The following is a 27,716-nucleotide window of genomic DNA, read 5'->3' as shown; positions in this document are numbered from 1 at the left end:
TGAGAGACTCCGTGGCTTTTCCCTGTGAAACACAAGGCTGTAAACTAATTGGGTGACTGTTATTTTTAGCATTGGTAATGAGGGATTTGATGTGTTTATGAAGAATTCTTAAACATTTTATAAGAATTTTTATGTCTTAGGCTGGTTTTTTTTCATCCTCTAAAGGGTTTAGTAGAATTTATGGTTCAGACCTGTTTGGATAAATCAGCTGCATTTGTAGGTTAATATCAGAGAAGGGCATGTGAGAGGTTTGTAAGTTAGGATGTCTTCAGAGCTTCTATTTGAGAATCACAAAGAATAAAATCCTCATTCTTGTGTGGTTTCTTTATGCCAATCCTAAAAACTTGTCGTTGAAATAAAAGGGGCAGATTTAAAGCCCTTCTCAGTCTTGAATTGTCAGCACCTCTGCAGTTCAAAATCCTTATTTTTAAACAGAACTTTTTTGTTTCTTTTTCTGTTCTGTGTTCCTGGATTTATTTTTTTTTTTGAGGCTTTATTTTTTCTCCATTTGTCTCTCTCTCCTTAATAAGTGAAGACATTTTTCTCTCCTTTTTCTCTTTTTTAACTTTATTCCTTACGGTGTGGCACTTCAAGACAGATCCAGAAAACGCTGTCTGTCATAAAACTTAACAGAAGAAAGATCACAGGAGCAGACATTCAGTGGAAACCTCCTCATTTCTGGAAGTCAGGAAAGTTTTATAGCAGTTGGGTGTCTGTTAGGCTAAGTTCAACTTTATTTTGTTCTTGAATTGCAGTCTCAGAAGCAGAATATTGACATCAACAGACAAGCCAAGTTTGCTGCCACTCCTTCATTTGCTCTATTTGTGAATTTAAAGAACGTGGTGTGTAAAATAGGAGAGGATGCTGAAGTGCTGATGTCCCTGTACGACCCACTGGAATCCAAATTCATCAGGTTGGTGCCGTTTTTGTCTGTGCCTCCTCAGGGATGGTAGGGAGGGAGTTTGGGGGCTTAGCAAAGTCAAATTGCTGTGGAAGGCAGAGGCAGGTCCCTTCACTTGGGGCACGTTTCAGGGTCGTGCTGTGCTTGTGGTTCCCCCAAGAGCAGGTGGAAATTCAGAGGTGAGCACACCTGCAAGGGCTGTGCAGAATTCCCACTCTTGGTTGCTGAGAAGCTGCTTTCTTTATAAAAATTGTGTGCACCAAGGGAAATGCCAGCTCTCTGCTCAACATTTGTTTCCTTAGGGTAAGGAAATTGGGTTGAAGAGTCTCCTGTAAATTCTGAAGTTGATTTTATCTGCTTATGTTAAAGGGCATTCAGTGATAGGATATGGGGGAATGGCTTTAAGCTGAAAGAAGGTAAATTTAGATGGGATATTAGGAAGAAATCCTTTTCTGGGTGGGTGGTGAGGCACTGGCGTGGGTTTCCCAGAGGGGTTGTGGACTCCCAATCCCAAGGCCAGGCTGGAGAGGGGCTTGGAGCACCTTGGGGTAGTGGAAGATGTCCCTGCCCATGGCAGGGAGTGACACTGGATGGGTTTTATGATCCCTTCCAGCCCAAAGCATTCTGTGGTTCTGTTGCTCTGTGATTTAAACAAAAAGTCTCCAAAATATTGTTCTTTTCAGTGAGAACTACCTGGTGAGGTGGTCGAGCTGTGGCCTCCCCAAGGACATTGACAGGCTGCACAACCTGCGGGCCGTGTTCACCGTGAGTGCCCTGGGAGTGAGCTGGGTGTGACCAGCCTGGGGGAAACAGCTGGAGAGGGGCTGGGGACAAGGGATGGAGGGACAGGACACAGGGAATGGCTCCCGCTGCCAGAGGGCAGGGTTGGAGGGGAGATTGGGCAGGAATTGTTCCCTGGGAGGGTGGGCAGGCCCTGGCACAGGGTGCCCAGAGCAGCTGTGGCCGCCCCTGGATCCCTGGAAGTGTCCAAGGCCAGGTTGGACATTGGAGCTGGAGGAACCTGGGACAGTGGAAAATGTCCCTGCTCATTGCTGGGGCTGGAGCAAGATGATTTTTAAGGTCCCTTCCAACCCAAACCATTCTGTGATTCTGTGCTGCCCAAGGCTCACATGAGACGTTTCTCTTAAGTGGCTGCTAAATATTCTCAACACCTAGGAAAAACCAGAGTGAATTTTTGAACTTTGAACTTACCAGGAATGGTCTGGCCTCCTAAGGAATTAATTGACACAGAGCTCCAGTAAGATGTTTGAATACTGTCGCAAAAGCTGCTCTACTCTGAGAGCACTTCTTGTTAGAGGCTTGCACAGCAAAGGCAAATTCTGAGCAGCAAAACCCTCTGCCTGCTGAAATGAAACTCGAAATTCAGCTATTAGAAAGCAGCCTGATGTTGCTACTGCTTGTAGGACCTGGGCAGCAAGGACCTGAAGAGAGAGAAGATCAGCTTTGTGTGTCAGATCGTGCGCGTGGGCAGGATGGAGCTGCGGGACAACAACACGCGGAAGCTGACGTCGGGGCTGCGCAGACCCTTCGGGGTGGCAGGTACCCCTGGGGTGCATCTCTCCATCTCCATTCTTCCATGGAAATTGGGTGGTGGAACCGCTTGGGTGGGTTGTATAAACTCAGAGTTGTTCCAAATCTCATCAGCCTGGTTGCCGTGTCCTTCCGTGGTTTGTGTTAGCCGAGATGCCAAAGCTCGTTTGCACCGTGTTGTTCCACAGAGAACTCTGACATTCCGCAGCTGATAATTCCACCCCTCTTCCGAGTCACTGTGGCTTCAATTCCCCAGGGGGCTTCCCTCTTCCCACCTTGCTCAGTTCATTCAGTGCCCTTGGTTTGTCTTTGCAGTGATGGATGTTACTGACATCATTAACGGGAAGGTTGATGATGAGGACAAGCAGCACTTCATCCCGTTCCAGCCGTAAGTAGGGAGCAGTTGCAAGGACAAGCAGGAGTGAAAAAAAAACGTTTCCAAACCAAAGTTAAAAGATTTTAACTGATTAAAAAAAAAAAAAAGCCAATATTTTAAGTTAGTTTGTTTCCATGGGATATTTTCTCCTGAGTAATATTGCTAATATATCTTCCCTGATAATTTGCCATTTGCTGCAACAGGATCCCCAGAAACTTGGGGGTTTTTTGAGTTTAAAGCATGCATTCCTAGTTCTGCAGCCTTGTTTTCTTTTTGTTTAAAGATGTCAGGGCGAGAATGTGTAAGAGCTGAAATGCTTAAAGTAAGTTCATTGCTGGTTGAGCTCTGCCTGAGATCAATAGAGATCATGTTCCATCCCTAGATCCTAAGCTTTTACTTCCATGAAGTGAGGAAAGGTAGAAGGGATAAAGGAAATAAAAATTTTCATGAGCTATGGATGCTTAGGTTTCCCATTGTGGGAAATGCTGGACTGCCATCTGTTCCAAAAGGCAAAACATAGTTATGGGAGCTAAATTCCTTGATTAATGCACTAATGGATATTCAGATGGGCTTCTAATAATATTAAAAATAAAAAGCTTGACCTAATAAAATCTTAAATGAATTTTGTTTTGAGAGATAGGCATAATTCAGGAAGCCCTTGTGGTTTGAAGGTGTAGGGGTTGCACACTGCAAGGTGTGCAGGTCCTGCAGGGGTAGGGGCTGTTAATGACAAAAAGTACAGTTCCATTTTTGAAGGAAAGTGGAGTTTGGGGAAGAGAAGGATACGTTTCTTGTGTGGTAAACAACAGCAAAGTTGTTTTTTAGCCAGTATGCAATGAAAATGAACCTTTCAATGGGGGTGCTAATGGAACATCCAGTTTTCCGCTCCATTAGCACTGATTCATTTTTCCTGTTACATATACACAGAGCCTTAAAAAGATGCACAATGTGATTTTTCTTTTTCCCCTGCAATAAATGAAAACGTTCTCCTGAAAAAGTCTGTCCCAAAGGATATGAATAAGGTGGAAACATGCACAGGGTGAACGCTGGTGGTGTTATTTCCAACGTAGACTTGGGCTGTGTATATGAGGCACGTTTTTTTCTCCTCATCCCATGCTTTGTTTCTGTTGTACCATATGCAATTCTGTTTTCATATCTTTGTTTGTATTCATTCACTGGCCGCCAGCACAATGGCTGTCAAAGGCACTTGGCAAGATTTACTTCAGTGCCACCTAATGCTGCTGTTTATTTATCGTCCCCATCTTCTCATTTATTCACCGAGTTTGGGTTGTCTGCTCTTCTCCTCCTTTTCCCTCTGAGATTGATGGGAGCTTCTCCTTCAGGCACTCCACCTGTGGAATGACAGAGGTGACCCTGGAGGTGTTGCAGGGCCAGTCTGCTTTAAATTTTATCTATATTTCAATATTGATGTAAAAGAGAACTGCCTGTGTGGGTTTTCACTGCTTAACTGGGGACTCTCAGGTGGGAGACCTCCCCCTGCTCCCTGGGGGAGCAGAACCCTCACAGCTGTGCTGGACTCTCTGTGGTAGATCAGCGTTCTTCTGATTAATGATCTCCCTCTGTCTTTCTTGTTACCTTTCCTGTCCCTTTGTCCCTGCGTTGACTAATAAATACTCTTTGTCACGACTGTGATACGATCTTTTGTGTTCCCTTGTCACTGTGACTTCTGGTTTTCTGTGCCCCTTTGTCTCCTGGTGTTGGTCGTCATGTGCATCCTCCAGGCTAGCGTTGGATGACGCCATTCGACACAAGCAGCTGAACATATCATCCCGTTTTTCACCCAGGGTGGCAGGGGAGAATGATTTCCTGCAGACTGTTATAAACAAAGTGATTGCTGCTAAAGAAGTCAACCACAAGGGGCAGGGTAGGTACCGCTCTTCCCGTGCGCCGTGGTTTGTTTTGTGCCCACGCTGGGTTTGATTTTTGGGGTCAAAAAGTTGCTTGTGTGGTTTGTTCCTCCCTTCCCCACTGTCGGATTATTCCTTTGTCTGACCCAGAGATGGGGCAACTGAGAGAGAGGTGTTTTAAAAGCTTTATTTCGTTTTCGGTCTCATGTGAAGGGTGAGACAATACAGGTGTCACAATTCATGCTATCACAAATCAGAAGCCAAACTATTTCTCAATTACAATTATTATAATTACGTTGTGTTTTTTGGCCTATCAGCTTTTGCCACACAGTGCTGTTAATGCCTTAAAGCCAATCATCTAAAATTACCCCTCGTGGGTCCTACTACAATGCATCTTTCACAGTTTTGTTTCTCCAAACTCCGAAGTATCTGATCTATTTGCAAAGCCATCGTTTGATACTTGTTTCCAGTTCCATTTCTCTCTCAACAACGTCTGTCCTATTCCGTGGCATTTCTAAGTCAGCATTTTTAATCTCAGAATTTACATACAGATGCAGAAGATGATGTGAGCCTTCTGTCAGGCTTTGAGAATTCTCTACGAATCCATTTCCCACACCCCACCCCTCGGGGCTTAGCCTGCTCTTCCCCCTTCCCCATAATTTTTCCCCTTCTCAGTGTGGACTCTGCGTGTTGTAGCATTGCTCAGCTCTTGGATGTATTTTTATTTCTCCTGGGGAGGGTCCAGGGGAAATCACAATGATCAAGAGTCTGAACATCTCTCTGATGAGCAGAGACTGAGGGAGCTGGGCCTGGTTTTCTCTGGGGAGGAGCAGACCGAGAGGGAATCTCGTTATTCCATGTAAAGACATCCAGAGGGTGTCAGAGGTTGGGACCAGACTGTTTTCAGTGGTTCCCCAGGACAGGATGAGGAGCGGTGGCCATAAACTAAAACACAACAAGTTCCACCTCACCATGAGGAAGAACTTTCCAGGAAGGAATTCAGGATTAATGTGGAGTTACGCTGATTAATACAGAGTTTCCACCAAACACTCTCTGAATATCTGTATCGCTCCAAACCTGAGCAAACCCCAGGAAAGCTTTTCCCCGATTTCTGCGCTAATTAACAGCAAACAAAATTTTACATAAACCTTGGTTTTTTAGATTCTCCTTTAGCTAATGAGGAAAAGTTTTACCTGCTTCCCCTCCTTGTTTTCACCTGTGGCCAATGTGTGTCCCATAGGAGGAAACATTTCAGTGTCTTTGATTAATTCCAGCCTTTTCCCTAAAAACGAGTGCCCAAGCAAACAGAAAAAGGATTTGAGGATTGTTCCTTAGCCAGTCAGTGCAGGTACAGTTGCATCTCAGAGAAATAGCAGCTGTCAGAACCATCCCTGGCAACAAATCAACCCAGAAACTCTTACAGAGATGTCATGGAAGAGACAAGCTGCCAAGTGTACACAGAATGAATGTACAGTTAATTCTCTAACAGGGTAACCCACAATTTATTTCGTGGATGAATATTTTTGGGGTGTTTTTTCTCGTAGCTTTTAATTTTAGGATTTTCTTCTGCAAATTGCTGCTGTGATTATTTCGTGCTTAAACTTGATTGCCAGCCACTTCACCAAGTGGAACCTTCTTTGGGTTGGGTTGCTTTTTGCTTTTTATGTTTTGTTTTTTTTTTCCACTTTGGCATCTTTCTTTTTCCTGTAACAAATGTGCCTGATGTTAGTTGGCAAGCAGCAGCTTTTGAGTGGCTTCTCCTGCTGCCGAGCAGAAAAATATCAGCTGTGTGAAGCTGATGCTGTAGATCTGTGTGCTCAGAGCAGTAAAAACAACTTTTAGGGGTGGTGATCAATCAGTTTGGGGTATGGATCTGCTCGTATTGCTTGCTTGGAGTCCTTGGGTTTTTCCATGCAAATCGTCCTTGCTCCTTCTCTTTTTTTTCCCCATGGAAGATAAACATCTCATTACAAAGAACATGGAACATGATCAGAAATAATTCTGTGTGCTGTACTCGTATTTTTGTGTGAAGTGATGAGATCTTTTGAGTGCTTTGAAATATTTTGTATTTTTTTTTTAGTAAAGGAAGATCAGTTATCTTAACACATGTTAATTATTTTAACCTCCTTACATTTTCCAATTTGTGAAAAGAAATCTGTAGCATCTAAGGATAAATCCCAGCAGTTTCATAATTGTGGTTTTTTTACACAACAGGTCTGTGGGTGACTTTGAAACTTCTTCCAGGAGATATCCATCAGATTAGGAAAGAGTTTCCACACTTAGTGGACAGGTCAACAGCAGTGGCTCGGAAAATGGGCTTTCCTGAGATTATCATGCCTGGTAAGGCGCTTAATTAATGCTGCTCTGTTATATTTTAACCTGCTTTAAATGGCTGCGTGTATGGAATGTTTTGGAGGAACAAAATAATTGCAGATGAATTTAAGGCATGTATGGTATGCATTATTAAAAAAAAAAAGGATCATCGAAAGATGTTGTCTCGTTGAAAATAAATGTAAAATACTTTGGCAATACCTGCATCAATAAATAAAGCTCCCACCCCCATCAAGAAGACAGGAAATCCCAGTGAGAGTGGAAATTCTCCATTTTTTTCCCCAGTTAAAAGAGTGTACACAAAGTACACACTTTTGTATTTATCCCCATAGCAAGGGCATATGTAAAACTTCCCTCCTGTGCTGAATCCAAAGCAGGTTTTTGAGGCGCAGGCTTGATTTAGAGATAGCAGCTCTCGTAGGGTTTGTACCAGATTCGGGTAATGCATTTGAAAGAGAGCCCGCATCATCTCTTCTTAAATACATCTGTTCTGTGCATGTTCAGTTCAGGTGTTTACGGAGAAATAACCCAAACCCATAAAAACCAACCCAAAAACCGTGGTGCTCCTCAAAACAAAAACTGCCATGGGCAGGAGCTGAACCCTCAGTGTCCTCTGCAGATTGGTGGGCTCTGGAGGATCCATGGGATGTTTCCAGAGCCCGTCCCGGTTCCAGATGTCCCTGTGGCTGCTGGCAGATGTCTGTCAGATGTTTTACAGTCTCTTCTCCATGTGTGAGTGCCTCAGCACCTTGCTGCATCCTTTGTTGGATCATAGAATTGTTGGAAATCCCTTGTTTCCCCAGCTCATTTTCAGCATTTCAGTTGAGTTGGGGTGGAACTGAGGAGCATTTTTAAGACATAAATCTAAATTCAACCCTCCCCTGCAACCCCCAAGCCAGCAAAAACATCAAACCTCTTCCTGCTGTAACAAATTAGAGACCTCTTGTAGGCTGTTAAAATATTTTAAATTGCAAAATACCTTTGTGTGGGATAAATGACTGTGTTGAAACATTTCCTTTCAAGTGAATACTGAAAACAGTTCTGCAAAAATAAAATAAATGGAAGTGTGGTGTTTGAAATGTTTTGCCATTGTTTCTGTGCGTCACTGGCTTCCCAAATCCTTGGGTTTGCTGTGGGAATTGTGGGTTATTTTGTGCTTTGCTTTCCTCTTGTAGGAGATGTTCGCAATGACATCTACGTCACCTTGGTTCAGGGAGATTTTGACAAAGGCAGTAAAACCACAGCAAAGAACGTGGAAGTCACAGTGTCTGTTTATGACGAAGATGGCAAAAGATTAGAGGTATTAAAGTATTTAATGTCTGGGGGCTTTTTGATTTTGATATGTATCATGTTAAGCCTTTTCAACAGCTGTGTCTGTCAGCTCAAGGTCCCAGTTTTTATTTTCCACCAGACTTTTGCCACCATTTAATACATCCTGCCTTTTCAATGCATGCTTTTTGATACCAGTTTCATGAGGAGCGTTCTCTCTTATTCTGACCTACTTCGCTGATTGATTTTTTATTTCTTTGACTGGAAAAGTGGAGTTTAAGTGACATAAAGTTTCCCCTCTTGTTTGTTTTTGCAGAGTGTGATTTTTCCCGGTGCTGGTGATGAAGCCATCTCGGAGTACAAGTCAGTGATCTATTACCAAGTAAAGCAGCCTCGCTGGTTTGAGACTGTGAAGGTATTTAAACTGTAAAAATTACTTCTCTGGGTGTTAATGTGCCCTTAATACAGCTTTCAGTGGGAAACAAAACTGGGGAAATCCAGGGCCTGTGCTCAGCAGGGCAAGGAATAGCTCAGCCAAGAAAGGCTTTGACTTTTATTGCATATTGGATTTTATTTCAGCCATTGCTCAGGATGACTGTTGTGGGGAAACTCCAGCATCTCTTCAGGAATGGTTAGCTCTATTTCCATGAAGCTGACCTAGAGGAGAGCAGGATATTAAAGCCTGAAACATATTTGCCGTAGTGTTGGACTCATCACTCTTTGGGGAGCTGGCTGTGCTTTAAGCCTGCTCATTTTGCTGGGGTAATAACCTCTCCACTGCCAAGTTCGGAGGTTGCAGAGGAGGCTGAGTCTGGAATCCATGCAGTCTGTATGTGAGCAGGGACTCTGTGCTCACAAGGACCTTGGAGCTTCTCCCCACACCAGAATTTTCCCTCCAAAGGTGCCCTTGTTGTGTCCATAGACAGGAAAGGGCTGTTTTGGGGAATGGCAGGGGATGAATGTGCTGCTGGGATTGTCACTCCTTCGTCATTGGCAGTGCCAGAGCACTGCTGCGAGATGTCTGGGTGGGGTTGGGAGAGGCTGAAGGTGCTGCACCGAACATTTCCTTCCCCTCCCCTTGTGTTGGACTCGTCACTGTTTGGGGAGCTGGCTGTGCTTCAAGCCTGCTCATTTTGCTGGGGTAATAACCTCTCCACTGCCAAGTCTGGAGGTTGGTGGTGGCTTTCTGGAATCCGTTCAGTCTCTGCAGCAGCAATGAGGCAGATTCTCATTACCCTGGGCAATGAGAATTTCAGACTTTCTGTGCTGACAGGCGCTGACCCCCAAGAAAACACTGCATGTGACCTGAGGCCTTGGAAGAGGCTTCCAAGAGCTGCTCCCCACACCAGATTTTTCCCTCCAAAGGTGCCCTGGTTGTGCCCACAGACAGAAAGGGGCTGCTGAGCATGGATGTGCTGCTGGGGGGTGTCACTCACTGATCATTTGGAGGTGCTGGGAGACGTCTGGGTGGGGCTGGGGAGGCTGAAGGTGCTGCCCTGACCTTTTCCTTCCTCTCCCCTGGTGCCAGGTGGCCATCCCCATCGAGGACGTGAACCGCAGCCACCTGAGGTTCACCTTCCGCCACCGCTCCTCCCAGGACTGTGAGTAACTCGGTGGCTGGGCTTGGGAAGACAGGTGCCTGCCAGGGAAAAGCCAGAGCTTCCCTTGGAATGGGGAATGTAAACCCCCTCCCTCTGAATTATTGTCATTTTGAAATTAGGGGGCCTTCAGGCAAAGATGTGGGAATAGGAGTAACAGTTCTTTACTAGGAAGATTAAAAATGTAGTAGTACAAAAAAAAACCACTGACAGAGTCAGAACACAACCTGATACCCTGTTGGTCAGGGCGTTGGGAGCAGTCCCATCACGTCCTCCTGCAGTGACAGATGTGGTTCTGTTGGAGCAGAGATGATCCCGTAGAAGGGTGAAGTTTCCCTCTGAAGGTCCAGTGGTGCTGAGATGGGTCTGGTCTCCCTCTGGGAATCCAGTGCACACAGGCTGTGCTGGAGTTCTGAATGCCAGCTTTGATCCAGATAGGAATGCTGGGCTCCTCCCCCTGGGTGGAGCCTCTCCCCATGGGATGATGGGATTGTGTCAGCCCTGCAGTGAGCCTGGATGGCCCATGAACAGCAGATATCCCCTGGAGAGAGGATGGGTCCTGGAAGGGATAAAGAACACTGCCCTGCCTGGTTTAACAGCTGCCCATTAACTGAAGACACCCTCCCCTTCCCCCCCTGGAGTTATGAGGAATGGATCATAGAAGAGATAAAGAAAGAAACAGCTCCACAACAGGTTTCAACAAATGCAGTAGAATACATCATGCACTGAACCCAAGACACTCAGCCTCTCCGTGGGAATTCCTACCAGGACCTGCTGCCACAGTCCCCTGGAGCAGGAATTGCATTCCCACATTCCCAATCCAGAACTGATTACTGCCATTGCTTTTAGTGCAGGATTAAATTAGTGACATTTTACTTTGTCGTATCTCAGCTCCTTTTTCCCTTTGCATCTTCCTCACTCTTACCTATCCTGGTCGAGTTTTTCCTTCCCTGCCCAGTTTTTTCTCCAAAGGGAATAAATGGATTTTTTTTTTACTAGGTTACTAATGGAGTAAAGCTCTCCATTAGTAACTCAGAGGTTTGTGGTATTCTGTGTCTTAGGGGTAGGGAGTAGTAAAGATCTTCAACAAATGGGAACGTGGAAGTTTACAGTTGGCTTAGCATCAGTAATTGAAGACTTCAGGATTAAGAAAATTGTTTAAATAATATAGAGACTGATACCTTTTAAGGAAAGCCATGTTCCAAAAGTCAGTGTCGTTATTATCAGAATTACGATTGTGTGCTACAAATCACTAAGAGTCAGAAATGTTCTTAAGATGACTCAAATATTTAGGTTGGCCACAGCCTAAATATTTAAAAGAGATCATCCCTAAATATTAGAAAGAGCCCCTTTCAGGGCTTTCCCCCAGGCTCCTTGGGCTGTCTCAAGGTGATGGCACTTTCTTTCTGGCTTCACTTCTCAGCTTCCTTTCTGATCTCTCCTTCAACTGTTGCTTTGTCTTTTTAAACTTTTGCCAACAGTTTTGAGCAAGAACAAGCTGCATACATTTTCTAGTTCCTTGGCTGCAGAATGGGTCAGCTTTCAAAAAACTGAGGCACTTCATCTGCAATTATGGACCCAGCTTCTGTTTTGCTTCTAATGTTCCCCCTCCAAATGTGTGTCCTCAGGGCTCTGTGCTCCGATGAGATCCTCAGTGCCGGTGTTTATTCCAGGTCCCAAACGCTGCCATTCTTCTAAAAACCTGTGCTCTCTCAATGCATCACATTTCTGTTTTGTTTTCACAATTTGCCTTTATAAAGCTTTTCAAAAAGGAACAGACAGAATATGGAAAATATGAAGCATCTGGTTACCGCTGATGTGTTCATTTGGTTTTGTTTTTTGGTTCTGTCTTGCTTTTAGAAGACTTCCCCAGTTTTTTGTAGACTTAATTTCCATGAGAATCTTTGCTGTGGTTGCTCGCCGTCAGGTTGTCCGCATTTTTGAGATTTAGGTGTCCTGACTGTAGAAATCATTGTGATGATTTGTCTTTTTTTTTTTTTTTTTTTTTTTGGTAACAGCCAAAGATAAATCTGAGAAAATATTTGCTCTGGCATTTGTGAAGCTCATGAGATACGATGGGACGACTCTGAGAGATGGAGAGCACGACCTTATCGTTTACAAGGTAGAGTTTTGACTTCCCAGCAGGGAAGCTCCACTGACTGACTTCTGGGGAATTCCATTCCAGAATTACACTGGAAAACGTGTGTTGAACTCTTCTGTTAAATCAAACTGAGCAGCAAATCCTCAAATCCTGAGCAGTTGGTTTACATGGAAAATTGAGTTTAATATGTTTTAATTTCAAAGGCGTTTGTTGTTAAAGATGCATTTGATAGCTCCAAACCTAAGAAAATCCAGGATAAATGTTAACATTTTCTTATTACCAAGGTTTTGACTGGATATTTTCTCCTGCTGTGTTTCGAACATCCCTGTAGGCAGAAGCCAAGAAGCTGGAGGATGCCTCGACCTATCTCAGTCTGCCATCCACGAAAATCGAGCTGGAGGAAAAGGGACACTCAGCAACAGGCAAGAGCATGCAGAACCTTGGGAGCTGCACCATCAGCAAAGACTCTTTCCAGATTTCCACTCTGGTCTGTTCAACAAAACTGACCCAGAACGGTGAGTTCCAAGAGCTGTTGCTCACAGCAGGGTTGGGATCTGTGTGCTGACTTTTGTGCCTTTTCCAGCCCCTTTCCCTGGGACTGGCTGGTGGCTGTTTGCTGGATTAGGTTGTGTGGGTGAGTGTGTGAACCATCCAGTCTTTTCTCTGTTTTGCTCCAGAGCAGTTGATGTCTCTGAAAAACCAGAAGAATCCCAAGTTAAGTGGAGCTAGGGATGTTGTTTCCCTTATAGTTGAGACTCTTCCCCTCAAGTGCACCTAAACAGGCTCTGTGGCATTTTGCTTTTCATTGAAAAACTGCGCTGAGGAAGGGGATGAGTTTGCTTTCAAGAGTAGGTAATATCAGGCCTCTGCTCCCAGACAGGCTGGTTTATGTTATTCCAAGGTGCAGTATCCGTATCTCAGGGCTGAGGACAGCTCTGATGTTTTCGCCTGGGGTGCAGAAGGGATGGTAGGGGAGGATGTGTTGCCTGGAGGTCCCTCTCCTGTTCGCAAACCTTCCCAGGAGCGGCCTTGGCTTGGTGTGTTTCTTTGAAACCTTGCATTCCGTGCCTTTTTTCCTGTTTTGTCAGCTGGCTGAGTGCATCCCAAGGCTGTGGCAAGCTGGTGGCAGCCACCAAAGCAAATATTTCAGCTTTGCAGCCTGTGCCCTGTGTGTGATTCCTGCGCTCGGTTGCCATGGAGCGATCCCTTGTTCTCCTGGCTGCACCAGCAGCGAGTGGGGAGTGTGGGAGGGTCATTCCATGGGGAGTGAGTCATTCCAGGGAGCTGCTGTGACTCAGGATGGTCTGTGGGGAGCTGGCTGAGGAGGGGAGGTGCTGGGAATCACGATGACACTGCCACACTCATGAGTCCCCTCTGGCCAGGGGGGATGTCCCCGCTCCGGTGGCCGGAGTTGGCTGCGACGTTTTCCAGTGGCATCTCCCGCCTCATCCCGGGTGTTTCACATGCTGAGCACATCGGATCCACTGCAGTCTGGCAGCCTTGGAGCCTGGCAGGGTGTTCAGCAGAAAAACTGGGATGTGCTTGTAGGATTTCCCAGCAAAGATGGGATCACAGCTCAGCAGGCAGCGCAGTGGGGCTGGGGCTTGGGAGAGCAGGAGCCAACATCTGGAATTAAACTGCTGTTCGTTGGAAAAACCTCTGCTGTTTTTCCCTTCAGCCTTCCCTAGTGCTCGTTAGCAGTTAAAAGTATTTCCCAGTGATCAATATATTGATGTGGCTTTCACAGAACTGCTATTAAAATTAAGCCTGAGCATTGTTTGGTGCTTAATTTACATATTGTTTGCTTTGAAGGCCTGATCTTTATTTAATGCTGCTGTTAATTATGTTGTCTGGGAAACTTTTCCTCGGAGTTGCCAAAGTCTTTTCTCTCTCTTCAAAGTACTGTGACATTATTAAGCAAGATCGCCATGTCTCGTTGAGCGGAAAGGAAACAAAACAAAAGAATCATCATTAAATTCCTCCCTCAAGTATCAGTTTTCATCTAAAACTTGGCAGTGCTTTTCAGATGGTGATTTCTGAAGCTGATTTTCAGTTTTGTAAAATGGTTGGTGGATAGTCGTCCTTTAACTTTCTTAAAACCGAGTAAATAAAAATCCATTATCACCCCCACTCACAAAAATGTTGAGCCAAAGCAGATTTTTCTCCTTTTGCTTACCTATAATACTTCTTTCTTTACCCTCCATAACTATCTTAGAACTGGCTTTGAGACTTATTTTTAGTAATTCTGAAAGTATGTGGATAAGTCGTCTGGCTTTTTCTGCCTGGTGTTTGATGGTGCAGAGACTTTTTTGTGCCTGAGCTCTTTGAACACTCCCTCGACTTCAGTTCTCTATGAAGTTTTTAATGTTGCTTTTCTATCAGTAATCGATGTCCTTAGCATGGAAAAGTTTTCAAAATAGCAAACCCGGCCACTGCTGAGACTTTGAGAGAGAGTGATGGTGTGAAGTGTCTACTTTGTTAACACTTGAGCAATTTTTAGTGACTTGAGCAGAATTTATTAAAGCAGGACATTTCCTGGCCTTTTCCTGGACTTTGCAGTTGATTTTGAGGAAGGCTGGCGATGTAAGACAAAGAGGAGGAGAAAAAACCCTCGGTGCCTGTGGAAGTAAATCCTCCTGGTGCCTCTTCCCAGACTTCCAGGATGTCCTTTTGTTACCAGGGTGATGGGAGCAGAACTGGAATTGCATTCATAGCCCTGCTGGGAAAATCAATTATCAATACGCAGAGAGCTGGCTGGTGCTGTCCCCGTGGATTTGCTGTTGGAAGCATCCAGGGCACCTCTGAGGCTTATTCCAGGAATTTCTCTGTTTTCTCCCTGAAGGACTCAAATCTCTGGACAATAGTGGCTGTTCCTTCACTGGAATCAGGACTTGGAGGAACCAGGGAGATCAGAATTTTGGAGAACAGCCGGGAGGAATTTGACTTAGCACAGTTGATAATTAAAATAAAACAACAAACCCCAACACGCACATATGACAAATGGAAGTGCTATAGTGGTAAAAAAAGTGAAGCTGTGTAAGCACAGGATTAAAATAAAAATCATACAGACTGGAAAATCAAACGTTAAAGTCCAGAAGGCAGAGAATTTCAAAGAACAGATGGGAATTTAGTTAGAAGGGAAATATTATCTAACTGAATTCGGTGGCTGGGCTTTGAGGAAAGTTTGGGTGTATCTATAGGGAAGATTTTGCAAAGACAGATGTTAAGGAAAGCAGATAGGCAGGAACCTGGGGTGTTTCCTTCCTCTTGTTAAATATTCTGTGAAAGAAAATCTTCCTATGCAGTCCACAGAATAATGAATCACGTTAATAAAGCCAAGTTGCTCTTGGAGATTTTGCAGTCTGGACTTTTGCAATGGGAAATTACAGAATCCCAGGCTGCTTTGGGTTGGGAATGGCCTTAATGATCATCCAGTGCCACCCCCTGACGTGGCAGGGACACCTCCCCCTGTCACACATTGCTCCCACCTGGCCTTGGACAATTCCATGGATCCAGGAGCAGCCACAGCTTCTCTGAGCAACCTCATTCTGTCTTCTTCCTGATGTTTTCTAACCTCACATTTCACTTGACCTAGGCTGACTCCAGCATTCCTGTTTCCTGTAGGCTAAAATACTGTTTTCCATCCTTTCAGTGCATTGTTTTACACGCGGCCCTGTGAAAAGAATGGGATTAAGTGCCTGACTGGTGCTTTGCTGGGGTTAATTAATGCTTGCACTACCAGCCAGTGCCCATTTTTTCCGTAGCCTGTGAGTTATTTTTCCCTTTCAGTTGGCCTGCCCTGACATTTTGTGCTCACAAATGTATATTCATTTAGCATTTGCTCTGCCATCACGCTGTGAGTCCACGTGGGTTTGTTTTCTTGGGGCAATCCATGATGCTGTTCAGAGCTCGTCTGTGGGCTGGCTTTTGTTCAGATCATTTCTTCTGTCAAGCTGATGCCTTGTTAGAAGTCAGACTGCAGCCAAATTCAGGGGTGGAAAGCTGATATAAATATATCCATGAAACACTTTGGATAACTCATGGAGGCATCTTTGCTTTGCTTCCAGAAGCGATTTTTTTTGTTGCTGTTGTTAATACAGAGCTCCTAAGACTTTGGGTTCAGGCTGTAGACTTCTTGTAGGATGTATTAAAAGGAGTGGAGGACTTGGATTCAAGTCTTTCAAAGCTTTAATGTAGTTAAAACTCACTTGATTTCTCCTCACAAAGAGATGATGAGAAGGTTTGGTTTGAGTGCTGCTCGGAGGGGAATCATTCCAAGGAGCGCTGTGGTCCTTTCCACTAGAAGTAATTTCATTTATTACTAAGAATGAAAGCTTTTGGAGAAAAGCATAGCAGCTGCTCTGAGTCTCTGCAGGTAATTTCCAGAATAAACACTGCAGATTCATGCCTGGGTAGACGTTGTGGTGGTTGCTTGGAAGGTCTGAATAGCAAAGAGGTGAGGGAGTATTTGTTGGGAGAAAGTGCCTGGTTTTGAGTTATTTTGGGCAGAATTCACATAGTATGAATTATGTGGGGAGGGGGATGAGGTGCAGTAGTGGGCCAGGGGTCAAACTGAAGGTAGTGAGTCTCTAAATTAGTCATAAAATCATTTAAGTTGGAGCAGACCTTTAAGGTCAGTGAGTTCAGGTTTTTTTATTGAAGGTGAGTTTTTCTTGTGCTGAAAACTGACTTTCCATGGGGAAGAATTTCCCCCTGAGGCAGGAGGAGTGTGGGTTTGGGGTCTGTGGGCAATGCCGGGGTCCGGTGCTGGCCTTGGGATTTACCAGGGAGCTGCAGGGGAACCCCACTGAGAGCTCCTCCCCAGGAGTTTTCCCTGAAGGAAGCTTTGCAGTCACTGATGGAGAGAGCTGGCTGCCTGCATTCCCTTATTTATCGGGGAATGCTGGATGACACCATCTTCAAGGTGCAGGATTTGGGCATTGAGACCATTTGCATGACCTGGGCTGTGCCCCGAGGGTCCATCCCTCGGGAGCAGCCAGGCAGAGTGGGCACTGGAGATACTCATCGCCCAATTTCCCCCCACTCTCATTTAGTTTGCACCTCTCCGTGCTTCACTGTGCTTTATTTTCCCTTCAGTTTATGCAGTGAGAGCAAAGAAGCTGGAAACATTCATGCTGGGAGAGTCACTGCCCTGTAGATACGACTGTGTTGGTGGCTGACTAATTCCATTTTGGCATCTTTTTCTAAACACACAACTGTTGTGTACAGCAAATTAAAATCCCAGGGACCAGGCTTCCTTGGCCTAGATTTTCCTGCTGATATTTTCAAAAGCCGGCTGCTTTTCTGAAAGCCTCTCAGAGTTCTGTCAAGGGTGGAAGGATTGTCCGAGGTTTCTGCAGCATCAGAGGGAGCCAGAAATACGTTCTTGTCCAGGGGAAAAAGGCTGAAGTAAGGAAATAAAACTTTGTGTCCTGCATATGGTGATGGAGCCTGAGGAAAGGGAAATAGCCTTCCATGAGATAATTGCTGGGGTTTTTTTTATTATTCCTAGTTGATCTCTTGGGGCTGCTGAAGTGGAGATCCAACACGAGCCTGTTGCACCAGAACTTGAAGCAGCTGATGAAAGTTGATGGTGGTGAAGTGGTCAAGGTAAGGAGTTCGTGTCTGTAAAAAATCCCAGATTTTGAGGTGTCTTTTTTCTTTTGGCTCTCCACTCTCCCCTTCAACCTCACTGCACTCACATATTAAAGTGCAACCAGGAATCTCAAACCTCAGGGTGCTGGTGCTCCTCTCCCTGCCCTCCAAGAACATTTCAGATGTCTGAGAACTGATAAAACACACGTAAAATGCACATTTCTCTAAATTAGCGTGTTTTTTCCTTGCACTTTGGTGAATTTTTTTATACAGGCACATGAAGAAAAAGTGTTTTTCTTTGCAAGATCAGACCATCTCAGAAGTCTTACGTGGTGACATTAAATACATTTTTAATCTATGGATGTGGAACGCAATCCTAGTGTGTGCTGCTGTTGTTTTCTTTCAAAAGAATACTTCTGGAAACGTTTAGCTGAGCCAAGTTATTTACATTTGCCAAGGCCACTGAGTGATTGCAGAGAGCTACATAAAGACAGATTTAGCTGTGCAAAAGAGGAGGCAGGGACTTTATTGAAGGTGTTGTAATAAATCAAATCCAAAAATGTGTCAAAAGATGTACTTGGGGACAGGTGACCCTGGAGAGTTGTTTCCTTACTTCAGGGGATTTTTTGGTTGGTTAACAGAAGCACAATGAAGCCTCAGCTTGAAGTGACTGCCAGCACCTGGGAATGCTGATTTTGTCATCCTGGGAGGGTGGGGTCCCACAGATTTGTGTTTTGGGAAGGTTCTGCTTGCTGTGGCTTTGTCCTGGGGCGTTTGAGAGCAGAGTCTGGCCAGTAGTACTGTCACTTGGAATTCCCCCTCCTCTCCAGATGTGACATCCCAGAGTGCTGTGGCACATCCCTGTTGGGTGGGGATCAGGGATTTCCCTGGGACGCACAAATGGGCTTTGAGTAAAGAGAGTTCTGGAGTGAGTTCTCCAGCTGGCTCAGTGAGGTTCCCTCCTCCCTGAGCACAACTGGAACCATGCAGAGAGCACGAGAGGGAATGTTTCCTCCTTCTTCCACCACCAGCTTCATCCTTTTCTCAGAGGGCCGATGTTTACATTCTCCATCTGTTGCAGCAGTTCCATCTTTGTGGAGCGTGCTCCATTGCAGGATCTGGTTTGTGACTGTTCCTTTCTGTCCTTCCAGCTTTCTTTGCCCTTTGTGTTTTTAGCTACGATACCCAGTGCAGTCTGGAGATCTTTAAAAGAAGTACTGATGTGATAAAACACATTCATATTTTCCGTTTTTAAAACTCCCAGTAAAAGGCCTGAGTCTACTGGAATTCATTTATTTGAGTGGAGATGAGCCCAGATACCCATTCTGTGCCTGTTCTCAGAGTGTGTGGAAGCTGTAAATGTTATCTCCCTTCCCCAGAGGCTCTGGCTCCATTTGTGCAGAGTCTGTGGAGTATGAGAATATAAACTAATAGTGTAGGAATTATTCATGCTCCCTGAGAAATGTCCTGCCCCTTCGCACAGCAGCAGCAGCTCTGCTGTGCTCTCCCTGCCTGCCGCACCGAGTCCTGCTGAAGAGATTTAAAGCCTGAACTCTGCTAATGAGAGTCAGGCTGAGGTGCCTGAATGTGAAATCAAGGCTTGATCAGCCTCCCAAGCATCCTTTGGCTTCCAAAGGACTCAGTGTGTGGCACCCAAGGGTGCAACTTCTCCTCAGACCAAGAGAGAAACTTCTCCTGTCAAGGCTCAGAGCTGTGCTTTGCACTTCCCTCCCTGCCAGCTGGCAGCAGGCACAGAACCATTTGGAATTACAGAACCATTTAGGTTGGAAAAGACCTCTGAGATCACCGAGTTCAACCTTTAGAACATCAAGTCCAGCCTTTAATGTGCTTTATTTGCACATCTTCTTTAATGGGATGAGTAAGGCTGTGAGAAGGTGATGTTTTTCTTTTGCCCCTGTAGTGGAATTATGAGCTGGCTCTTCCCCAGGACTGGGCTAAGATCAGCTGCAAGAATTCTGCCTTTTCTGGTTTTTTTCATCCCCAGCAGCACAAACGGTGCCTCTGTGTTCACTTGGTTTAAGGAGTTTGACATTCAGCTGTGAATGGGGCTTAATTCCTGACATTTGACTGGAGATTTAGGAGATCAGGTGAATCAGGCTGGAGCCAGGGGACACTCATTGCACAGCTAAATGTTTTTAAAGGAGGAAGGCGGGACTCGGGCTGGTTTTCCATCCCTCTCACAGCATGGGGAATCTCAGGATCAGTTCCCTTCTGCTTGTTGAGGTGTTCTTCCCCAGTTACACCCTGTCTCATCCTAAAGGCAAAACTCTTTTTTTTGTTTATTTTACTTCCCTCTGAGGGTGGGCAGGCCCTGGCACAGGGTGCCCAGAGCAGCTGTGGCTGCCCCTGCATCCCTGGCAGTGCCCAAGGCTGGGCTGGACACTGGGGCTTGGAGCAACCTGGGATAGTGGAAGATGTCCCTGCCCATGGCTGGGGGTTTGGAACTGGGTGGGATTTAAAGCCCCTTCCAACCCAAACCATTCTGGGATGATTTGACACAGATGTGCAGGAACCATCCACATTTAACCCCTTCTTTCTCAACCCAAACTGAGCTGTGATCCAGCCTGGCTGTGCCCTGGAGGAGCCCCTGTGTGTCTGTGCCAGCTGGAGGAAGGAGCTGCTCAGACACAATCCCATTGCAGCAGAACTGATGAGTATCTCTGGCAGTGCATGGATTCCTGGCTGTCCCTGGGAAGAACAACTGGAATTTAGGAAGCTTTTGTCCCTGTGCTTGACTGGCAGCCCCTGGCACTGCTTTTCCTCTTGTGTTGCCCAGGCAGGGAGGAATTCAGAGCTTCCTGTGTAGGTTTGGGGCTGGGGCAGCAGTTTGGGGTGCTCTGTTCCCATGGCTGCATGAGTGAGCCCACCTGGGATTGTGGATCTGTGGTGCAGGGATGTTTTGAGTGCCTTCCATGCCTCAGCTCCCACTTTTCCTGGCATGAGACTCAGTCGCTTGTGTGGTTTGTGCTCTGGAACACCCGAGTTTTCAGCAATGCATGGGCCTGGTGACCGTGTGGTGAACCTGCAGTTTGGAAATTCTTGTTGTTGGAGCACTGTCGCAGATTGAAATCGTTGTCCAGGTGTGCCAAGTGTGATCTCTGACTTCATTTTTTTTTTTCTGTTGGAGTGATAACCTGTGTATAAATAATCAACTTGACTAAAAATGATTTGCTGGGAAGAAAAGTGTTGAGTTTTCCATTTTTCAGCTAACTTTTTAAATGCCTTTACTTTAGCAAAAGTATGTATAGAAACCTGTGTGGAATCTAAATGTAATTTTCCTCTGGAAAACGCGATGAGCTGTGTTGTTTCTTCGTAGTTCCTTCAAGATACGCTGGATGCCCTTTTTAACATCATGATGGAGAACTCAGAGAGTGAGACCTTTGACACGTTGGTGTTTGATGCTTTGGTGAGTTTGCAGCGGGAAGGAGGCTCTGAAATGTACAGAGCAGTAATGGGGAAGAAACGATAGAATGAAGTTTATTAAAGGAAAAGATCTGAGCTGAGAGTTACTATTTAATTTAAAAGTTACATTTAAAGGTTCGGATCCAGGGGGAGTTGGGTTATATCATGTCATCCTCTTAGAAAAAAAAGGAAGCATTCAAATCCAGTCATTTTAATGGATTAACTGCAGAATTTAGGACAGAAGCAGAACAGAAATTTTAATGTCAGTAACATCTTCTCTGAGAAGAAAGGGCAGTGGACAAAAATTAAAGGTTTTTTTTGAGAACAGCGCACTAATGATGCTGGTGGTTTTTTTCAGGTATTTATCATTGGGCTGATTGCTGACAGAAAATTCCAACATTTCAACCCTGTCTTGGAGACCTACATCAAGAAGCATTTCAGTGCTACCTTGGCCTACACGTAAGTTGGAAAATTGATTTTTCCTAGTGTGACTTGCAGGATTTTTCCAAGTAATGTTATTTACTTAATCGTTTATGTAGTTTAATTAGGAACGTGCCCATGAGCTTGGGAGGATCCTTAAGAAGACTGGGGATAGTCTTTGTTTCTTTCTTGAGATGGAATGGTAAAGCTTTCAGTCCTGTGCCAAGGAGAAGTCTTGATTGTGCTGTAATGAAGAGGGGGATGATTTGACAATTTCAGGAGTTGTTTTGCAAGGAAAACAAGAGCAATTCTCACCCATATTGGAAGGAAATCATGTCCATTTAAGATGCTTCAAACACTGGTTTTTTGTGCATTAAATGATATTGTCCTCCCGATTATCCACATTACTGTCAATGTGGGGAAGAAGCAGTGAAGGACAAAAAAACGAAGGCCCATTGTTTTTCTTGTCCTAAGTCTTTTTTGACAGTTGGAATCTTTGCTGCTGTGTTAGACTGTCGTTGTTGGAGGAGAAATATCTAATGGATTGTCTTAGCAGTGCTGAGGGGAAGGCAAACCCAAACCAGGAACCCTGGGGTGCCCTTTGCTGGTGCAGAGTCTCTATCAAGGGACATGAAAATGTTGGAAAATACTGATTTAAAATTCGTGAAAAATCATAAATTCATAGAATATCCTGAGCTGGAAGGGACCCACAGGGATTATCAGTCCAGCTCCTGCCCCTGCACAGACACCCCAACATTCCCACCCTGGGCATCCCTGGGAGCTTTGTCCAAACTCTCCTGGAGCTGTGGCAGCCTCAGGGCTGTGCCCATTCCCTGGGGAGCCTGGGCAGTGCCAGCACCCTCTGGGGGAGAACCTTTCCCTAATCCTCCTTTAATTCCCGAAGAAGATTCGAGCCTTCAGTCTCAACGCTGATATTTTGATCTCTGAGCTGCTGCTGCTGTTGCAGCTCCCTGTGGAGCCTCCTGCATCACCTGGATTTCTCAGGAAAAGCTGAGGGTGCTCCTTCCATGCCTGGCATGGAGAGCATCCTTCCCTTCCTCAAGTGCAGGGAGACAGAAACAAGGGAAGGCTGAATTGTGACTGGAAGTGTCCCTATGGATGTGACAGATCCCTGCCTTTCACTCATAGAACATCCAGCCTGGAAAAGAGCTCCGAGATTCATTCATCCAAGAATGAATCCCAACATTCAGCTGTTGCCCTGATGTAAGGAGAAGTGGCCTTGGCAATATTTCAGTGGTTACTTGGAATTCTCAGGCAGTTTGCTCCTGCTCCAGCAAATCCCCAGGCAGCAGCATTTCTGGGAGCTGGGGGTTGTTTTCTGTTAGTGGGAAATAACCTGGAGCTTGTTTATGTGGAGTGGGGATGTTGGATGGTGCTCTGGAGCTGGGATGATTTAAAATGGAATTGCTTGTTGGTTGCATTAAAGCCCTGATTTATATTCATTGGAAGGGAGGGAGCTGAAATGGGATTATTTTGAAGATTGTTTCACTTTGGAGTTTGATCGGCTTTAAAATGGGGAAGAAGAGAATTTCCAGCTGGTGGTGTATACTTCGAGAAATAAATTTTACAAATTTCAGCCCAAAATCCACAGGAGAGCTTTCTGAAGGGGGAAGCCTTGTTGAATGAGGAAACTCACACTTTGTGTTAATTCCAACAGCGTGCTTGTATTTCATTTAATTATTTTTATTATTCTGATTATTATCAGTAGTGTGTCTTTCTCAGAGCCTGAATCTGAACATCCCTCTGAACATCCAGCACAAAATCAGCCTTGCTGAGATTTGTTGTATTGCTTGTTTGTTAAATGAAGTTGTGGTCTGTGATTTTTCATTTTTCGCTCAAGAATAAGTTACAGCTGCTTATCAGCAGAACAAAAACACAAGGAGTTTATTGGTTGAAGAACGAACTTTGCAGCTCTGTGGGCACGTAATTTTTCTTTAAACTGTTCAAAATGAAGATTCTGTGAGAATACCTGTAACTGGTATGTGGGTTTTGTTTTTTTTTTTTTAAACAGAAAACTGACCAAGGTTTTAAAAACCTACGTGGACAATGCTGAGAAGTGTGGGATCACTGACCAGCTCTTCAAAGCCATGAAGGCCTTGGAATACATCTTCAAGTTCATTGTCCGCTCCAGGATATTGTTCAACCAGTGAGTACAGGCACTGCTCAAACCTCCCATTGCCAACAGTGCCCCAAAACTGCCCCAGTTTTACAGTCCAGCAGTTAAAATAGCTTAATACTGCACTCTTTTTAGAAATACTTGAAACTCTGAGAAGTTGTTTCAGGAGAAGGGTTTTCCCTCTTCAGCAGAGATCTGGATTTTCAGTAGCAGTGAATTGGTAAAAGGATGACAGTTTAGGTCTCTGAACAATTAAAGCTTGGCACTATTTGGGGGGAAAAAAAATTCTGTTCCTGTGTTGTTTTTTATACACAAGACGTTATAAAGCAAGCTGATGAGATCTTCACTCAGATTGAGTCCTTTTACTGCTTGTTAACAGTGGTAGCAACCTTATTACAAGGGATTTATGTAGAGCTCTTCAGTTACCATCTCCACCACCCTTTTCTCTAATTTAAGGCTTGGAATTTATTTCTGTAGGAGCCCTGCTGCAAGATTCGTAAAATACTGGATGTCACTGGGGCTGGAGCAGGCCCTACAAATCACTTGAAAACAGGGGAAAAAAAATTGGATTTACAGACAGTGTGACCCTCCAGGACTGGCTGTGGGATTTCCTCGTGGGAAGCACAGACTCACAGCCCTTCAGGGATGGGAAACCCCAGCTCTCCCATGCCAAGGGGTTAATCAGCAAAATTGCTGAATGCAGAGGGAGGCTGTGATTTGTTCTGCTGCGGGGCTGAAGCCCCTGCCTGGGGGGTGGGATTTGGAGTGGTTAAAATGCGGGAGTGTGGCAGGGTTTGGAGTCATCGCTGCTGCTCTGCTGAGGAGTCACAAGCAGCAAGCTGAAGCTTTTATTCCAAAATATGGTTTATTTTTTAACTTCAGGAAGAGGGTGGTGGGCTCAGTGGACGGGTGGAGCATTTTAGCAGTTGAGTTCTGGGTAAATCCATGGAAGTTCATCCACTTAAAGCATGGTGGCACCTCTGTTTGTTCACTGCAGCAAAAGGTTGATAAAGGCAAAGTATTACAAGTGACCTTTAGAAATATCTTTATTTGATTTCCTCAGTAATGATCCCAGTGCTTGTGGGTGTATTTACTACTAGTCCTAAAATCCTCCAGGCGGTGCTGGAAGGACCAGCCTGGTGTAAACCTTGTTTTCTCACAGCTGCAGGGATTTTTCTGCTTTATCAGATATATTAAATAAATAGATGTTATTAACTGACAGTAGGAACACATTTGTGAGTAACTTGTTTATTTTCATTATAACTTCCTTCTTGAAAGGCAGAGCTTTTTGTCTGAAGCACTTTGATTTATTGGGCTGTCAAGTTCAGTTACTCTTTCTGTTGGTGTAAGTTTCAGCTCTCTAATCTGTTCAGGGGGACACTGAAATCCATTATGGAAATGGGGACTTAACAAGTTTTTTATCCTCCATAACCCCTTGTTTTAGCCTGAAAGGGGAATAGAAGTGTGCACAGCAAAATAACACAATTTTGTGGTTTGGGCTTTTTTTTTTTTTTTTCCTGTAGTATTTATCTCCTCTGTGTCCAGGTTAAAATGAACTTTTTTTCATATCTGGGGCTTCCAAAGGTTTATGAGCACAGCATTAAAAATGCTACACATTAACTTCAGTGTAAAGCAGCAGGAACATCCTGAACTCTGTGTTCATCCCAAAAAAAGCCCGTTTCCAGCTGCAGTGTGTGATCCATCATGATGTAGCTTTAGATGGGATTTTGGGAAGGAATTCCTGGCTCTGAGGAGATGGGGCCCTGGCACAGGTGCCCAGAGCAGCTGTGGCTGCCCCTGGATCCCTGGAAGTGTCCAAGGCCAGGTTGGAGCACCCTGAGGTAGTGAAAAGTGTCCCTGCCCATGGTAGGAGTGGGACTTGGTGGGATTTAAAATCCCTTCCCACCTAAACCGTTCCATGATCCCGTCATCTTGGAACACGAGCAAATTGTCCGAGGATCGTGCAAAACAAATTTCTGGATGAAATCCTCTTTCTGAGCTGCAGACTTACATCCAAGACCTTCCTACGGGGTTTAATTCCAGGAGAAAATGGAGGGAAGTAAAAGGGAGTTGAACTCTTGCAGGGAGCTGCTCTGATGGGTCTTGGTGCCAGATGTTTGGGGGGATCAGAGCCAGTGGGACCAGGGAGGGCTCTGGCAGCCCAGTTGTTACTGGATGAGGCTCTTGGAGGCAATCAGAGCTGACTGATGGGTGAAGATGGGGTTAACTGGGGGAAGGAGTCCTGGAATGGTTTGGCTGGGAAGGGGCCTTTAACTCATCCCATTCCACCCCTGCCATGGGCAGGGACACCTCCCACTGTCCCAGGCTGCTCCAAGCCCCGATGTCCAGCCTGGCCATGTGATGTTTCTAACTCCCCCTGCTCAGGTTTATTCTGGATTCCAGATCCCTTTTTTGGTCTTGTTAAGTCTGAGCATCCCTGATGTGGGTGAGTCCCACGTGCTGCCTGAGGAGGGGAAAGTTTCCAAGGATGATGTGGAGCCAGTGCTGGTGTCCCCATCATTTTCCTGTGAGGACTGTGCCATCCCACACCTGAAGCAGGGCTGGTTCTGCATTTTAACCCCTCCACAGAATTCCAGGAGCGCTCATTAGACCAGTGGCCCAAGTTCTTCACCTTGGCTGCATTTTTTTTGGCCTCTGTTGTTGCTCAGGTGCTTCTGTGCAGTTTTTACTCCCCCTGAAAACATCTGAGAGAGAGAGAGAGTGATCCCAGTGGGCAACTCAGCTCTGAGGAATCTGCCTGAAGGCACAGGGACCTTGCTCCTGGAGCTGGGGCTGAGTCACTCCTCTGTGTCAGCTGTGCTGACTCCGTGGGAAACTGAGCCCGAGATTAGTGCTGAAACACAGTTTAACCTCAGTGCTTCCTTCCCACAGGAAAAAAAAAAAAGTGTATTTTAGCAAAAAGAGGGTGGATGGGTTCTTTGTGTCCCCAGAGTTTAAGGTCACTCACCTGAGGCCACAGGTGGATTTTAATGATTGCTGGCAAGTTGTCCGGCTGCTTTGTGGCTTCATCAGCACAGAGCTGCCTGCCAAGGGTCCTGCCAGACATCTGCAGGGTGGAGAGGCTGTCCCGGGGAACTGGGGCACAGCTCAGAGACTGGAGCAGCGCTGCTGCCCGTGGCATTTCACACAGACAGCTTCACAGTATAAACCTCTTCCTCCTGCTGGCCCAGCCTGGCCAGTCTGTCTTGAGTTGTTTTTTTTTATTTTGTGGAAGAAAGCTCTTGATTCGGTGAAGAAAGTTGTAAAAATTCTGGAAAAAAAAAAAGTGAGACAACAAATGGCCATCTGTCATTTGACTGTCAAAAAATCCAGCAGATCTTTTAGAACAGTATTTCCACTGTGGTTTGTGCTGATGAAACCTAACTCTTTTTCAGGCTGTATGAAAACAAAGGAGAAGCAGACTTCAGGGAGTCTCTGCTGCAGCTCTTTAAGTCCATCAATGAGATGATGAGCAGCAACTCTGACCAGACTGTCATAGTGAAGGTTGGTGCTTTCCACATCTCCGGTTTTGCATCCTGAACCACAACAAGGCAGCCAGTGAAGTGTTTGCTTGTGTTTGTGCTGAAAAGCTGACTTCACTTCAAACGAGGTTAATTCTTGGTGCTTCTGCTGAGGGGTTTGTGACTGTAAAGAACTTTCTTTGAACATTGATGGAATCCTAGAATGGTTGAAATTGGGAGAGACATCCGAGATCATTGAGTCCAACCTTTAATTGCTTCAAAAACCTCACTTTGATTTTCAGAAGAGAACCTAATTTGGGTTCTGTGATCTGTGTCTTTTTTAACTTGTATAACCTTAAAGTTCAGGTGTTTTCAAGGCATTGTATTTAAGATGCTGATGACAGTAAAATCCTCATATATTAATCCATTTATTTATATCTGAGGCTGTTCAGGAGCTTCAGTATAGAATCTTAAGCCCTAATACATATTTTAAAAAGAAACTGAGTAGTGAGTGGGTCTGGAAGCTCCACCTTTCATCCCTTAAACCTTTTCTTGTGTCCCTTTGAAAACAGCATCTGCTTTTGATAACATTGGCTCGTGCAGTTGGGAAGGGTCTGTGCCCTCAAATGGTGCTGATATCAAAGAGCAAAAGCTCTGGATTACAGAACTGGTAGATTTTAATATG

The 27,716-nt window shown here is 45.1% G+C and overlaps 1 protein-coding gene across 3 annotated transcripts in view; it reads left to right on the top strand.

The window, feature by feature from the left end:
* DOCK1 (dedicator of cytokinesis 1) overlaps window positions 1-27,716 on the top strand; it is a 267,474-nt gene that overhangs the window by 36,994 nt on the left and 202,764 nt on the right. For 2 of the 3 annotated variants that reach the window (XM_066190723.1, XM_066190722.1), the window contains exons 8-23: window positions 756-913; window positions 1,585-1,666; window positions 2,326-2,461; window positions 2,768-2,840; window positions 4,571-4,713; window positions 6,911-7,036; window positions 8,203-8,327; window positions 8,613-8,711; window positions 9,825-9,897; window positions 11,913-12,016; window positions 12,327-12,510; window positions 17,508-17,605; window positions 20,928-21,017; window positions 21,372-21,472; window positions 23,466-23,600; window positions 26,966-27,074. In XM_066190723.1, coding sequence (XP_066046820.1) covers window positions 756-913; window positions 1,585-1,666; window positions 2,326-2,461; window positions 2,768-2,840; window positions 4,571-4,713; window positions 6,911-7,036; window positions 8,203-8,327; window positions 8,613-8,711; window positions 9,825-9,897; window positions 11,913-12,016; window positions 12,327-12,510; window positions 17,508-17,605; window positions 20,928-21,017; window positions 21,372-21,472; window positions 23,466-23,600; window positions 26,966-27,074 — 1,836 coding nt within the window. The remainder of the gene's footprint in view (window positions 1-755; window positions 914-1,584; window positions 1,667-2,325; window positions 2,462-2,767; window positions 2,841-4,570; window positions 4,714-6,910; window positions 7,037-8,202; window positions 8,328-8,612; window positions 8,712-9,824; window positions 9,898-11,912; window positions 12,017-12,326; window positions 12,511-17,507; window positions 17,606-20,927; window positions 21,018-21,371; window positions 21,473-23,465; window positions 23,601-26,965; window positions 27,075-27,716) is intronic. The other variant, XM_066190724.1, reaches the window with a different exon arrangement.

Source organism: Chamaea fasciata, unplaced genomic scaffold (assembly GCF_029207755.1).
Source record: "Chamaea fasciata isolate MVZ Bird 193981 ecotype frontalis unplaced genomic scaffold, bChaFas1.0.hap1 SCAF_9, whole genome shotgun sequence".
In the NCBI taxonomy this organism is placed as follows: domain Eukaryota; kingdom Metazoa; phylum Chordata; class Aves; order Passeriformes; family Sylviidae; genus Chamaea; species Chamaea fasciata.
This window is presented reverse-complemented; position numbering and strand designations above follow the sequence as displayed.